The sequence below is a fragment of the Phalacrocorax carbo genome, chromosome 6 (assembly GCF_963921805.1).
Source record: "Phalacrocorax carbo chromosome 6, bPhaCar2.1, whole genome shotgun sequence".
Lineage (NCBI taxonomy): Eukaryota > Metazoa > Chordata > Aves > Suliformes > Phalacrocoracidae > Phalacrocorax > Phalacrocorax carbo.
This window is the reverse complement of record NC_087518.1, coordinates 46,754,900-46,771,253: the sequence shown is the minus strand read 5'-3', so window position 1 is coordinate 46,771,253 and position 16,354 is coordinate 46,754,900. Positions and strand designations below refer to the sequence as shown.

The window sequence follows — 16,354 nt, the reverse complement described above, 5'->3', positions numbered from 1 at the left end:
CATTACTTCCATCACTGCATTATAGTGAGCCAAATTTCCCTCTCTCATACACAACTGCTACCCAAGCCCATAGTTTCAGTGTATTCCATGAAGAGAAGATGGTCTTCTGTCAGTATCTTACTGCTTGTAAAGAAATCTCTTCCATCTCCAGCCAGCGTGTTATTCAACAGCTGCAACAGAGCTGCAAAATGCTGATGAGAGGGAAGGAACGTGTTCCACTGAAAACTGGACAAGGAAATGCCTAAAACTGCAAGCTGACTGAAAGAGTAAAAGGAATTGAGTCAGCATTCTGGGGAAAGGAAGGAATAGGGAGGGGTGGAACAAGCAATATATTCATCAAAAACAAAAAAGTATGTTCAAAGCAGATAACATGAAAAAGATACGTGTTACTAGTACGCCATAAATAATACAGAATTTACTTAATGCACCATTTAAGTTTATGGATCAAATCCTCTCTCCTGGCCAAGATGTACTTGAATAACAAAGGCTCTCAGCGAGTTGGTTATAGCTTTCTGATTCACTACCCAGTTAATCTCTAGCACTGCGATGGGACTGGAGATGATTCATTAACGGAGGGAGCCAAACTGCAGTTTCTCTACCCTACACTCCCTTTAAAACACTGTTTAAATGGACTGTAAAACTGGTTACTGTATTAGCTCTTAGTCCATTAGAGCTTTTCAGTCTAAAAGAGAAATTTCCTAGCTGGGGACCTTGGGTGGTTTTCCCTTATTTTGCACTGCCTGAGCCCTATACGAGGGACACAGGACAGTGCATATGGCCTAAGGCTTTCCACTTATAACCTTCCTTGGGTTTCTCCAGCTGCATGAATGCTTCAATTTCTCCAAAATAAACAGAGTTCATTTAGATGTATGATTGCACATCCATGTTTACAGATCGCTAAAGTGCAAATCCAATTCAAATTTCTTGTGTTCAGGGGAACTGTATCCCTGGATGCAACGTGCCCTCTGAGCATGCATAATTTGAAACAGATGGCTCAACAGATGAGCTGCCAAACACACGAGGCCAATTCAAATGCCATCCAAAAGTAAAAGTTAAGTGGCATAAAACCTTTCCTTGTCCCACTTTAGATAAACAGGACCTATCTGCTTGGAAGATGACCTTTTCTCATTTTCTGCCTTTCTACTTATTCTTTTCAAATATGGCATGCTGTAGAAAATAAGTTCAGTTTTACCAGCTACCAAGACTTTATATTGTCCATTTATTTATTTATTTATTTAAAAATAAAGCTCCAGCCTCTGGAGTTAAGAGCTTGCACGGGTTATTTGAACTTTAATTTTAAAAAAAGCAAACAAGAAAGCAACAAAATATAGGACCTTTCTGGCCTTCAAGGTTGCCAAGAAAAGCTTGAAAATGTGAACCCTGAAGGTTCAGAGACCAAAATTCCTTTTTAATTTATGCTTTGGTTGGCAGGGCTTAAGCACAAATAAATAATTTAGAACGCCTGGAATGTGAAGTCTACTGATTTCCCATTTAAACAATGTGATATAGGAACAGCTACCAGAAAGTTCTCTCCAGCTCATAATACTTCATAGCCTTTCCACATGAACCCCTGCCAAACATTTGGTCCATGGCTTGCCGAAGTGGAGGCATTGTTCCTGCTGGCATTATTATGCCTTAGGCAATGCCTTCACTGTAAAGGAAACCTGATTTAAAGCTACCACATGTCTCGATTTTCCCAGATATGCCAGTTTTTTCCATCCAGATTTTTTTCCTCAGGACACCCACACATCTCTGTACATCTGTATCTGTCTATTAATCTGTCCATTCCCCTAAACTCTGCATCTAGTTGTCTGAATTTCTTAACATCAGGAATCCCGACACAGTACATTCAAAAAAACCCAGAGTGGCAGCTGCATATTGCAGAGTTTCTCTCATGAAAAAAAATCAAACATTTCCAATAAGTAATTACACTATACAGAATATGCTCATGTTGCTACTGGGAACAGAAATGAGAGTCATCACTTGAGTCAGTCAAGCACTGCTAAGATCAGTTACACTGCAGAGTACTACCTATGCCTCACACAGTCACTGCATCAGCTGATACTGCACCGATCATCCCCAGAAATCTTTAAAATACTACAATGCTACAGTTATGGACTTGTGGGTATACAGAATTCAAGCTAAAAACCAGAAAGAAATTGTAAGTTAACTCTACAGTTACAGTACAGTTAACTTCTACAGGTAGGAGATTGGTCCACTACCTATCAGAACAACATTGTCCTCCTCATGTTTCAGAAATTCAGTGAAATGAGTAAATTTAATGCAGCAACTCTGTAGTGATTAAACGTATGAGACATCACCCCTAATATTTAACAGATTACATTCCCGTTCAAAAGTGTAAAGCCAAGTAGACATAACATTTTACAGACAGAATGGGTTATCAATATGTAAATGATAGCTGGATCAGGGAAAACTGTGGATAAGATTTTGTTTGGTCTAAAGTTTCCAGATATGTAAAACAATACCTGAAAGACTGATAAGACAGCAGTTTGATTGCTACTGATTCTGCTGTACTCAGAAGCGCTGCATCCTTTCTCTAGTTGGCATACTAGGAACAGCATAATTAGAACGAGACAGCATAAACCAGAGAGTGTAATACTAATTAAAAGCTCCTCTTTTCTTATGCAGTATGACTAGCAGAGCTTAACTTTGGCTATTTACATGCTTTAATCTTTAAGTCAATAGGATAAATTTTGCTCTTCATTATGTACATGTAACCACATCAACACCAATGGAATACGCATGTATGAACAACTTTTGGTCTGTTTGGCCTGAACTAGAAATACCCAACTAAACTCATGTTTTCATTTGTTGATATGTTATTTCAAAAGACTTAATGCTGCTAATCTACAAACAACATTGCAAACTTGACCAGTAAATTAAAACAATCTATCTCATGTGTATGTATCTAGTAAATACACAACCATAAGAAACTATGAAATCCTAAACATTACCAACTCCAGCTTGTGCTATAGAAATCACAAGTCTCACCGTATACTGCAGACTACTTTTATAGTTAAAACTTCCTTGTTAGTATATTCCTCACAAATTTATTTTCAAAAATTAATTATCTTGGGCAATGGAACACAAATGATATAACTCCATTTTCTGACAATTGTCCAGAGAATTCGGTTAATTCCAGTAACATTTACAGATTTTATTATTAATGTTGTTGTAGCATCTGCTTAGAAGTTATGTTGCAGTTACTGTTCAAATTAAATAGTTTGTCAGGGCACTGGGAAGTACAGATAAAACAGACTGAACTTTTGAATCTTGGAAGTAAACAGATGCAACAAGGCCTGGATTTTCATCAAGTTCTTGGCTTACAAACTGAGTAACAGAGCCACCCTGTGTGTGCTGCGGCCTACAAGCTGAGTAGGATTCCCTTTGTTTCAGTCCGTGACATCTGGCCTTATTTCACCAGTTCTAAGCAACTTCAGCTTCAGCGAAAGTCAGTGAAACCACTAACATTAAAAAATGGGCAAAATAAGGTTCAACTACTACAATGTAAAATTAGGCCACAATATCATTAAAGATCCTCACAGAAATACCCCTCTTTTCCTAGGGGAAAAAAAAACCCCAAAGCCCTCCTTGAAAGGGTTCCTACAGAGTCCCTTAGCTCTGTGAAAATAAGAACATAATATACAAATAGAGGTGGTGGCTTAGAACAAAGGTCTAAATAGCCCAGTGTCCTGTCTCCAGCAGTGGCAATAGCTAGTAGCTACTGAAGATGGCAGGAGTAGACAAGCATGTAGTGAGACTGCCTTGGTGTACTTCCCAAACCTCCAGTAATTTAGAGATCAGAAGTCAACTGAGCTGGAGTTGTTTAATTGGTATGAATGGCTGCTTTAGTTTAGACAGCGGATGAACATGTCCTGTAATGTCCCAGACTTTCGCCTTCGTGCTGCTAAGGTTGGAAACGTAGCCAGAGTGGGATAGGGCTTTGCCCTGATCTTTGAACCTGGGTTTTCTTCCTGCTGATACCAAGCTGATGAAGCTGCAGGAGGTGCTGCTGTGAATGGAAGTCTCACTTCATCTGGAAGTCAGATGTGGCTGCATCCTGCACATGAGCCTGCTAGTTCACACATAGCTGGAATAGTCCTGTGACAGCTCCTGAGAGCTGTCAAAGTAGCAAAACACCCTCTCTAAACTGAGGTCCAAGTGCAGATCATTATTTTTAGGGAGCAATTTGAGTTTATTATGCCAAAACTGGTGGCTACTTATTTTTCTTCTACCAAATCAATTATCCTTTTCTTTCTCCATTTCTCAAGGGGGGGAGAGAGAGAGTTGAGTAGGATGAAAAAATAATTTCTGCATTTTCGCTTCCATCAGAACAAGGAGGAAGCAAATCCTTTAAGCAGGCACCAAAACAGATTATTTTAATTCTTAGATAAGAAGAAAAAGACTTACCCAATTTTCGGTAGGATAAACCTTGCTACCTTTGTCTTCCATCCTTATACAAGAAAAAGTAACCTTAAAGAAAAATCTTTTTGGCATCCCAAAATCAGTGCTGTATTAGATGAGGGATTATATGGTATACAGGGCTCCTCCTACATCCAAATCACTGGGAGTGATTCTAGACCTAAAGTAAAATGATTTGGCCTTAAATCCCAAAATGAAATGCAGAACGAGCTGGAAACTGATTCTAAATTGACACAACTGAAACTTAGTTTTAACAGATAACCCTTTAATACTTCCAGCTATGGAGATAAAATGAGCAATAGGAGCACTCATGGGATAGTGCTCATTCTATATACTTGTGTTTTATGATTGATTGCTCAGCCCTAGGTTTCCTTGACTTTACTTTTATCCTCCATCTCCACAGATTTCCCACCTAGCACCCTAAAAATTACCATAGTCAGATTATGCTTAAGTCTAATACATTATTTCTGCTATTTATGGGGGGAGGGAAGAGAGCGAAGGAAAAAGATACTTTTCCTCCAGATTTTAATCAGACTTTGTACCACACAGCATGGATACTGTTCATAACCTAATAATATGCATATATTTTGGAACCTACTTGTGTATGTATATACACTAGCTTTAAATACCAGCTTTGATATTGCTGAATCTATTAATAAATAAATACAGCGTATAAAGAAAAAATAAGCACTCTTTACTGAGAATAAACACAGTATATAATCCTTATGATTAGGGGAAATACTCTGTGAAATATTAAATCCCTTCTTACCTTTTACCTTGCTAAATTTGCTACACATCAAACTCTACTGGAAATAGTCTAAATTTTGCAAGAAGACAATGTATTTATTGCATTTTTGCAAAACAGTTTGACTACAAAGAGCAAGTAACCTTATTTGAAACATATTAATAGGCCAAACACTATGAAAAGAGGTGATGGTGGGAAAGCTTTGGGAAAAGAGATTATGCTTATTTGCCTTCTTGTACCGCAGCTGCAATGAAGTAAACATTCCAGTTGAGCAGCATTCCTCTAGATCTTTTCAAAGTCTCTGTGGAGACTAAAGTAGAAATCACTTATTTGAGGATGAGCAAATAGCATGGACTTCTGCATTAAATTTTAAATAAATTCTGCCCACAGGATGATAAGATGCTTAAATCAAATGATGAGATGTTACCCATCTAAGCAATATGCATTAGGAGTATAAAATGTGATTCAGCGTGCTGTGAACTCTAAACTCTTGTACTCAGCAAAGACATCAGGCCTGTTGTTCTCAAAACTAAATTATGATGTTTCTAAGTTTTATAATAAAATAATACTAAGATTACAGTGAATCATTCACCCTGCAAAATTAATTCCAGCATTTTGCTAGTTGCTAGATTGATTTTCAGGTTACCAGAGCTCAGTCTATGTGCAGACGGAAAACAGCTCGTGTAACTGTTTCTTCATTATAAAGGCTAGGCAAATCTTTTAATTCTTTTGGACAAGATTTATAGTGTATTAAAGTTACAGGTTTTGTTAGAAGGTGCTTTCCCTATTAAATCTGTATTGTTGTTAATGCCTTCATCTCTGAACACAGAAAGATCTCAAGTATGACTGGGACATGTGGGAGGAATCCCCTGCCCACTGTGTAAAGGGCGTACAGAAGATACCCACATTTAAAAATGACAAAGCCCCTCAGCAAGTTCAGAAACATACTTCTTGAAGAAATGTTGAGTCCTAAAAAGTCAGTTTACATCTCTTGCAACTCCCAGGTAATGTCATTATGTCAAACTGTCCTGCAAAACTGTAACCTGAATTTACTCTTTTATGAGACCATTCCAAAATTTATCATATGTTATTGTCACAAAGCTACTCAGATTTACAATGTCCTTAAAATGTATTTCTCTGTAGTCCTTGTAACAGGATTTGGTCAGTAAGTGAGTCACCTGAATTGCTTAACTGAATACCGTCACACCCTGTTCTTAACACACACTGCAACATCTGACAAACTTTTCCTAACCTTGTAAAGTATCGGTGCCAGTTAGGTGAGTCAGCTGCATCTTTGCTGCATCATCCCCCAGATACAGAGCACTACTAGAGAGGATTAAATAACTACAGGTAAAATAGATCTTATTTTCAGAATCATCTCTATCTATTTTAAATGCAGGAGAGATTCTTCAGCCCTTTCTTAAATGGTATCACATTTTGGCTAAACACATTCTGTGTGTTTTGGGGAAATGGCTCCAGCATCATAATACTCTCCAGTGCAGCTCTAAACATGTCATGAAAGGATGAGAATCTGAACAATAATAAGGCAGATCTTTATAATGTTCAGAAAGAAAAGTCCCTTCCTTGTGAACCTAGTCCAAACATGTCCATAAGCTGTAAGGAGAGACAGAACAGGGACTCTGAGGCCTTTAATTCCATGCAACTTGTGGTAATTTTATTTTTTCTGGTGTATGCTAATATGGAGTCACTTAGAAGACTCAGAAAGGTCTGCTTAGCCCTCAAAAAGGTTCCTCATTCCTGACCTAGAGAAATTTATGACAATTCATTAAGATCAGAGAAAAACTAGATTAGAATGAGCAGGATTTGGAAAATTTATTGCTAATGGCTTTTATTTGCTGGGATCATACAGGAATTAGCAAGAAAGGCCCAAGATAGAATTATCTGTTTGCCTCAGAAAGACAGAGAACAAACTACTCTCTTTGTTCCACTGTATTGCGGATTTCTTTTCATAAACATTTGTATTCAAAACAGTAAACAGTATAATAAACCTATTCAAAAAATCTACTTACAATGGCATTTATTGACGTGCTTGATTTAATTATTGTCTTTTGAGAATGACTGCTTGTAGGGTAAAGGTGATTCTCCCCATCTGTCTTCCTCTCTGTAACCTCCTAAACCAAACATAACTCTGAAGAAATAAAATTAAAAATGTTTAGGCTCTGACATTGTTCCTATTCTTATTGTAGGTGGCATATGCATAGAGGGACTAGGAAAACACCTTTAAAGGATAGTAGCAGGGGACTGAAGATGACACAGTGGGCTACATCTTCTACTTTATTGTCGTTTATTAGTGCATTTATTATCCATTAAAAAAAATCAAATGGAGGATTTTTTTTCCTGAAGGTACAAATAAAAGACATTAGTTGCTACCAACAAGCAGAAAAAGAATAATTTACCATCAGGCTAAAACATAATTTCTTAATTATGGTGATTACGCTGACAGGAGTTGACACAAGTGACCTGATTGGACAAGAAATACAAAATGCATCTACCAGCCCATTTCTGAAGTGGGAAAAGGAAACAAAATGTCATTTGTTCTCTTCTCAAATGGCTTCCTTATGTTCTACAGAACCCCAAGTAATTGCAGCTGTTGGGAGAAGCTAAAGCTACTTTCACTGCTGTCAGTCACACTCCCAGACACCCTTAAGGAAACCCACAAGCCACACAACTTCATCACTGAGGTTCTTCAAAGTTAATTCAGCTATAACTTCAGGAAAATTTACAGTAGAAAACCATCTTCCTTGTAAAGAATCAGACTTTCAGTACACTCCTGCTTCTCATTTCCTCTACCCTGGTCCTTCACTGGTATTTACTCTAAATCAGCAGTACCTTCCTCTTGGCTAGAAACAATACAGATTTAAACTGTAATGGCCAAAACCCCCCCAATATAATTCATTGGACAAGCTTGGGCAAAGGAAAAGAACATAGAAGAAATTTTAAAAAGTAGGGTACAAGTATGGGATGTCCTGGAAAACACAGTAAGGATTGGGCATATCTGAGGTTTCCCCCTACGTTCTTGCTGGGACAGTCTGAGTACTGCAGAGGCCTCTTCATGGGCTAAACATTGTGGCTGGTCAGGAAATCGGTGTATGGCTGGGACACTACAGCAAAATAATTTGAGGCCTCTGTGTAGCAAAAGACTGATGCTGGACAAGATTTTCAGCTGATGGAGCAGTGTATAAAACAAAGGCAGCACAAGGTAACAGCTGCTGCTTTCCACCCGGTTCTGTGGATCTCTGTAGTACCTAATTCTGTCAGATGACAGTAAGTACTCTACTTAATGTTAAAGAGGGTGACATACTAGTCTAATTAAAGTTTTGTAAAATATGGAGGACATCACAATAAAATTGTCTGGAATTACAGAAAATACCAGCTTTCTAACTGTTCCAAACCGGATACAGATGGAACATGTTAAAGCAAACTAAATTATTGTCTTAAGGAATTAGCTTACAAACATCTATTTAAAGTAATTTTTTATTCAAAATCATTGATGCTGATAATATAATATACAAACTATATAAAGATAGGTTATATGACAGTTGCGGCTTATTTCAGTTTGTTGAACTAAAATGTTTGCACTGGTCTTTCAAAACAATTTAAATGGGCACTTAGAATCTTTATCAGAAGGATCTAGCTAATTAGGCCTAATCCCTCATGAACCTTGTTCAAAATGTACTGGAGTAATCTGATATACACAGAAGACACATCATGCTGGCATGTCAAGAAAGTACATAAAAATATATGATATTGTATCCTGAATGCTGATAACGGACTATAATTTCATATTTATTTATTTCAATTTGTGTGTTTTTTTTTTTAAAGCAATGATTCTTTGATCTCTGCCAAATTACCTAAAGAGAATATCCGCTCTACATTTCTAAAAGAAACTTTGAGATTAATTCCCCTTTAGCACCTGTTAACACAATTTTCCACCTACTCTAGGGCTTTTAAGGTTTAGCTACATTGAGCTAGCTAAAATACATGCTTTTTCCAGTGGAGACAAGTCTTTGGCACGTTTGGCCACAAGAAAGTCAAAAAGAACAAAGAACTAGTAAAATATTCAGCATATGCCGAAGTTCAGCAAATTCAGCCTCTGGCAAACCAAGGTAAACAGAAAGCTCTTCTGTCGAGAATTTATCATTGAGAATGCCCTGCCTACAGACAGACCCTTCACAGCTCAGCCAAGAGGTTTTTTGCACAAGCTCTTTGCATAGTTTCAACTCTTGTGGTATAATACAGTCAAAGCAGTCATCTGAGATAATAAAGCTCCGGTCCAACTACAGCTTTAAATGGTAGTACTAGTAATGTTCTGGCACCATCTGATGTTTTTTGTTTTGCTTGCCTGGGTATAATCTCTAGGCAGCCACGCTTTGTTTAGTCAGTGAAACTAAAGAAGAAAACAGACTACTAAGGTCATATGCAGCTTGAAAAAGAACGTTATCAAAATTACCAAGCTGGGTTTCAAGCCTGAATTGTGCATTAGCTAGATTGAACTGATAACACCACCAGGTGACTCCAAAGCGTATTATAAAGTCAATGCTATGAATTCCACTTGGTAACAAACTAGTAAGCAGTGTGACATGTGAAATGTGAAGGCGAATCAGAAATACGGAAGTATTTCTAATTTTCTAAAATCAAACACAGAACCTCTGCCTTTGAGTGATTCTTTTTCACAAAAGGGGTGACCGGGGTGTTTTTTCTATTAAATTTAGTTTAACTTAGTATAAAGTTGCAATGTATAAGACAATAGACCTATCTCAGCCCTACTATAAAGGGATTTTATATTAAAATCATAGAAAGAAAAAAACTGGCTTTATAGTTGGTTAACAAGAGGAAAAATTTATTCCACGAATACTGTAAAGATTGCATGACAAACACAAACCCCATGGTAAAAGCACTCTTTCTGCTGCTATACTGTTGATCTGTAGGAAGGAACACGACTATCTCTATGGGTCCTTTGAAGTTTTTATGTTCAAGTTCAACTGAAGTTATGTACTTATGTCAGAGAAGATCAGTGCCAAAGAACATGCCTTGTGCTGAACAACAGATTTACAATTGCCCATAGCTCCTGGGGAATTCATTCCCCATTCTTGGATCGGACCACAGGAAAGCCGTGTCCCATTTAAGTAGGCCTTACCCTTAAAAGGTTATCTCAAGTCCTGGATGTTTTTTGTACACCCTGGACCCTGGCCATATGGCCCCGAGGGGAAGACCCAGGCCCTCGGACTCGACTGGTGAGCCTGACAGACGCTTTGCAGGGACAAACAACGGAGAGGCAAAGGGACAAGCACAACAGCGAAATTAAAAGGCGCCGGGGTGCCGAGTATTTTCGGTTCAGGCCAGCGCCCTCCCGCCCTCACACATTGAAGCACCAGGGCGCCGCGCCCTCCCCACACCGCTGCCGCCGCAGCGACCTCGCCCTCCGCCTCCCCTGAGCCCTGAGAGGAAGCCCCGCCGCACTAGGGACCGGACCCCTCAGCTAACACCCACAGACCCAAGACTCCCGCCTCCCTCCGAAGACCCCGGCTCCTCCCGCCCCCCTCGCCACACAGCCCTCGGCCCCGACCCCGCTCCCGCCCGCCGTGAGGATGCCGGCCCCTCCCCCCGCCGCCGCGCGCCCCCGCTGCGCGCGCAAACCACGCCCCTTCCCCGCCCGCCCTGCGGGGCAGTGTGGCTCCTGGCCCCGCCCCCTCGCTGCGTGCCCCGCCCCTTTCCCTCCTGGCGGCCGCCGTGTCTCTCCCCCGCTCCCCTCACCGAACGGGCGGTGTGTGCGGCGGCGGTGCCGGTTCGGTGCCTAAGATGGCGTCTATCATGGAGGGCCCGCTGAGCAAATGGACCAATGTCATGAAGGGGTGGCAGTACCGCTGGTTCGTGCTGGACTATAACGCCGGGCTCCTCTCCTACTACACGGTGAGGGGCAGCGGCGGGGCGGGCGGGTGAGGAGCCGGAGCCGGGCTGAGGCGCAGGGTGGGGGTGGGGAGGGGACTCGGGGCGGTGTGAGCGCTCGGGCGGCCAATGGGGAAGGAGGAGGCGGCGGGAGCAGCCAATAGGGTGGCCCTGCGGGGAGATTGATCGGTGGGGGCGAGCGGCGCTGTTATTGTTGGCGGCCGGGGCGAGGGGAGGGGGCGGCTCCGGGGCGGGGTCGCTGGGCGGGAGCGGGCCTTGTGTCCCCCCCTCCCCCGCGGGGAGTTCCCCGGTGGCTCCGCGGCCCGCGTGGTCTCGGCAGCTGTAGGTGTCTCCCGCCGCCCCCTGGGGCCTCGCACTCGCACCCACCCCCGGGCGGATGGCGACCCCTCTGCCCCGGGGGAGCGGGGCGGGCCCGCTCCTCCGGGCGGCCCGGAGCCTTGCTCGGTGGTGGCCGCGGGTGCCTGGGCCCGGCAGTCTCGGCGCTCCGCTCGCTGTCCAGCGGGAACTTGCTCTCGCCCCAGTTTGGCGGCTCTGCCCGGGCGCCGGGCCCGTGGGGTGCCGCCCGCCCGGCGGCTCGCCTCAGAAACGTCTGCGCGGAGCAGCGGTCTTGTGCGCCTCCCCCGCCGAGGGCCGGGGGCGCGGTGCCGCCGCACATGCTGCGCTCGCTCCGCCGCGGCCGCTCTCTTCCCAGGCTGAGGCTGGCTTCCCTGTTCGCGTTGAGGACTTCCTACTTTCAAGCACGAAGTTTTAAAGTGCAGTGTATTAAGAAACAGTGATGTTTTCCTTGGCCTTTTTTTTTTTTTTTGCGTGACCATTGACAGATCCTGCCTTGCTAGCTTGTTCAGCTTCTTGTATAAATATGTGAACTAAGTTACAAATATTTTAACCGTACAAATTTATTTTTTCAAAGATACGCCCTTAAATGAGAAGGCTAACTGGCTGAGCCGCACACATGCACAGTTAAGTTTTCTCAGTATCAAGCAATTACTACTAGTGTGTTGGTCTGGATAAAACGTGTAATAATTTAACCTGTAGTAAATTGTAATAGATGTACAACTTAACTTGGAGTACCATGCTGTCTGTGAAGGTATATTCCTGCAGAAGCATTGCATATAAAACTTTTTTTCTCCTAAATCTGGATTTCCAGCCTACTAGGAGAGGGCTTTTTCTCTCCAGGCCTAGGATTTTATACGGCTCTCAGCATAAAACAGTTACAGACTCTCAAACAATTTTGGTTCATGTAGGTTTAAAAGCCCTCACCTGGAATATGGATGGAGGAAACAAAATGCTTTTATAGTTGCTTTCTAATAGCTATGCAAATGTCAGCTGTTAGACTGAGGTGAATTGGTGAGTGTAGTCCAAGTAGAGGTCCAAGGTGCAAAGTCATTTAATGCTCTGCTACAGAAATAGAAACATTTGCTGATGACTAGTGCATGTAATAATAATTCTGGTTGTTGCACTGACTTTCATTCTATGGTCTTCACCTTTTTAACAAAAATCAGTTCTTATATTTCATTATTTCCTGTGATTAGGTATCCCTACATACGCATTACACTTTTATTTCGTATAATCTATTATGTTATCTGTTATTATACTGACTTTTAGTTCAGAAACTTAAAAATCCTTTTTTTTAAATCCTTTTTTTAACTACCTGTCCTAAAAAATTCACGTTGGATTCAAGAAAACAAATCACGTTCTCTGCATTGTGTACCTTTACCACTAAGAAATTCCTGCAGTTAACATTTATTTTCAAATGCCTTCCTTATCTGTGTGCTATCTTTTCTGCACATATGTTGGTAAAGTTATGCTGATCTCTAGATATATGAATTAATTCTTGTTCCTAAGGGTGTGTATCATGTTGAAAGACTGGCCTTCAGCATGCATGCTTCTTCATGTCTGCTGGCACGATTACTCTCAGTGCTGTAGGGTCAGCTGGAGCATGGGTTTGAAAGGTAATTCACATCAAGTCCCAGGTGACTGCATGCCTCACAAGTACTAATATTAGCATTGAGAAGGCAGTGGGATCCAATTTCTTTCAGGTCTGCCTTTGGTTTGAGAGTAATAACTCCTGAACAGTACTTCATAAGGCTGCGGTACACAAGCAACATTCGTTTGGAATGTCAGCAGGTTTGGGGGCTTTATCTATGTGGGGAAATGGCCTGCTGTGATTCTGTATATGCAGACTTGTTTTTTAAATTAAAGGTTTATCTATGTGACCAGGTATATCAGGTTGTGTATTCCATTCCTCCTGAGCCAGTTTCAGTCTGAAGCAATATAGTTGCCTTGCTCTGCTTGTGTAAGTGTAACTGATTTCTGAGCCTGAAACCAGTCCTTCCCTATGAGTGTAATGCATGGGTGGGGTAAGCTGAAGTTGTTTCAACCTAGCTGTATAGACATGCAATCTGGAAATAGTTTTGCTGATAGGAGAGATTACAGTTAACTGATCAGCTTTTACCTGCTCATCACCTCTTGCAGACTCCTTAGCCCATTTCAATCCAGCAAGTTGTGCATGCAGGAAACACTTTCTCCAGTAGATCCAATAACCAATTAACCTTTGGCAGAGGAGCTGCGGAAAGCTGCAGGGTAATAACTTCTCATGCAGCTGAACTTTCTGTCAGAGCTAGATCCAGAAACATAGGTCTCTTCATAGGTGTGTCCTTGCACTGTTGCATTTAGACTTCTTTGGTAGTAACTTAAAACAGACTGCAGAAAAGTACCCTCAGTGTGGAATGAACATTCAAACAAAGTTATTGTGCAATAGTATTGCACTTGTGGGGGGAAAAAAAAAGCACCTAAATTCGTATGCTTTGTCTTTTGGTGAAATGAGTAGATGTTAACCTAAATATGTTTCAGATACATCAGAAGCAAATGAATTCAATTAAATTTACATTTCTGACGTGATTAGAACTTTCAAGGAGCAAGGCAAAAGATTTTACATCAAGTCTGAGTCAGGAAAAAAAGAATTTCATGTTCACCCTTATTTCTGCTTTCATTTGTGTATTCCTCCCTCTCTACTTAGTTGTATTGCAGTGAACTCTAGTAGTACTACTTGCAAGCGTGAATGCAAACGTCTCTCACGTGCATTTCCAAGTTGTTTTACAAAGTTTTTTTACAATGCCAAATTGTTTCCTTTTTTCCCCACTTTTTCTGTAGTTTGTATTTTTTTATTCACTTTCAGAATAGAAATATGTGTCCTCAAATTTGCTTATAATTACATTTATTTATGTATGTAGTACATATTTTAGAGAGTATGATCAGGGCTTGTCATCAAAATATTGTCTTTACATGGTTTTGCTTGAGTAAGTGATGGTCTGATATCAGCAAATGGTTACTCTTATTTTTTGTTTTGAAGAGCAAAGTATGAAGTAAATGACTCTGTGCCATTTGGTATTAATTTGACCAATGATTTGACAAATTGCTTCTCTCCCCCTCCCACCCCCCAATATTCTTTGATTTGTGAATCCACCAATGTTTTCTCTTGAAGGTATAGCAAATGCAAGTCTACTGAAGCATTGTGGTTTTTTCAGTGTGTAGGTGGCCATGCTGACAATATTTAACAGAAGAGCCTCGAAGTGGCTCATTTCTGCCTTCTGCTGGCACAGCAGCTGTAAAGTTGTTCTGTGAGCTGGATCCCAGCTGAAAAATTACTTTCTACTGATTTATTTTTTCAGCGGAATTTGTTCTGTTGTTTGCTTTCTGCATGTCAGTATAAAAATGTGTGTTGGCATTGTACTGGAAGATAGCATGAAGACGAATAAATGGCTAGGGAGGAAGAGGGAGTTGAATGCAATTTGCTTTTTGTTTGTGTTTTCTGGAAGAAGTGCTGTCTTAAATACAGATCAGCTATAGGCTTGATTACCCTTGGGAATCCTGTAGAAATAATCCAGAGAATGCCTCAAGGTTGAAAATCTGATTTAATTTTTTATTTAAGTATACTCTTTAAATATATAATTTAATTGTATAATAAATTGAAAGCAGAACTGGCATGGTTGTGCAAACAATGCCAAAACTAGGGCCAGTAGATAGGAAGGTCAGTTCCTTAAAATATTTTAAAACTTTGTGGATATTTGACATATGGTGATATTGAAAGGAGAACTGTTCAAAATGTTGTGGACTTAAACAGCTGCCTTATACAGTGAATGAGGGTTCCAAGAAAAAATTGTTTTGTATGAAACTCCATAGTGTATATTCTTGAAACAAAATTGGGTAGCGTCTCATCATCTTAACGGTTCTTGCACCAATAAATGCCCAAGGAGTAGATTTAAATGCGTAGGTGTTCTGTTGTTTTGTTGATCATTCCATCACAGTACTTTTAAAAACATATGGTGACTGAATACTTTCAGGAGCAAAATCTATGTGAAAACAGTTGTTTGGAGTACTTCCTCCTAATTTTTATTCCTCTACAGCTACTCTGTTGTGGTGGTGTAAAAATATTTTCCCCCTCATGCTTTTTAAAGATTGTTGCTAGTTAGCAACTCTGGTACTGGTTGCACTGTATTGAAGAACTGCTTGTGGATTGTACAGTCCGGATATTGAGGAGAAGGACTCAAATTTTACAGCAGTTTAATGAACTTTTAGTAATAGTGGACTGAACACAGGTCTTGTTAACTTGACTTCAGATGATGCTTCTGAAGGTGGAGTCATGGCTCAGTGCCCCTATGGTAGAGACCTTCAGCGGAATGTGTTTTCCTGCTTTTTCCAAATACAGTTTCTCAGTCAACAGCTATGTGCAAAAATCCCAAGAAAACAGGAAAAAAAACCACCTGCTTTTGCACAAATATACCCTTTGAGGTCTCTGCTTTCCATTTGCAGATGAGATGACACTGTTTCCTGTAATAACTTGATCTGTCACATGCACTGCAAACAGCTCCTTGGGTCTAATAAAAACAGACAAAACTATAAGCAAACTACCTACAATAAGAAAAAATTCTGAATTTATGGACACAGGATAAAAAATATTGATGGCTATTATGCAACACTTAAGTTGAATTTTGTACATAGTTTTAACTTAGTATCACAGGTTTTGATGCTTTTTCTTAAGCTTTGGTGAAATTAGCATCTTTGAATGCTAATTCAAACTGAATAATAAGTTGTTATAGGATCATAATTTAAGTAGTGACTCCTCTTTAGTAGTTAGGCTATGGGTCTGGTTTTAGGTCTCTCAATACTTGATCATCACTTTGCAGTGCATGGTTTTGGCATTTCTCATCCAATATAAACATGTTGTGCCAATTCAGA

The 16,354-nt window shown here is 40.6% G+C and overlaps 1 protein-coding gene across 2 annotated transcripts in view; it reads left to right on the top strand.

Annotated features, from left to right (window-relative positions):
- The first annotated feature begins 10,917 nt into the window (after positions 1-10,917).
- The window catches only part of OSBPL9 (oxysterol binding protein like 9), a 65,557-nt gene continuing 60,120 nt past the window's right edge, over positions 10,918-16,354 (top strand). For both annotated transcript variants that reach the window (XM_064455105.1, XM_064455104.1), the window contains exon 1: positions 10,918-11,119. In XM_064455105.1, coding sequence (XP_064311175.1) covers positions 11,009-11,119 — 111 coding nt within the window. In that variant the 5' untranslated portion in view covers positions 10,918-11,008. The remainder of the gene's footprint in view (positions 11,120-16,354) is intronic.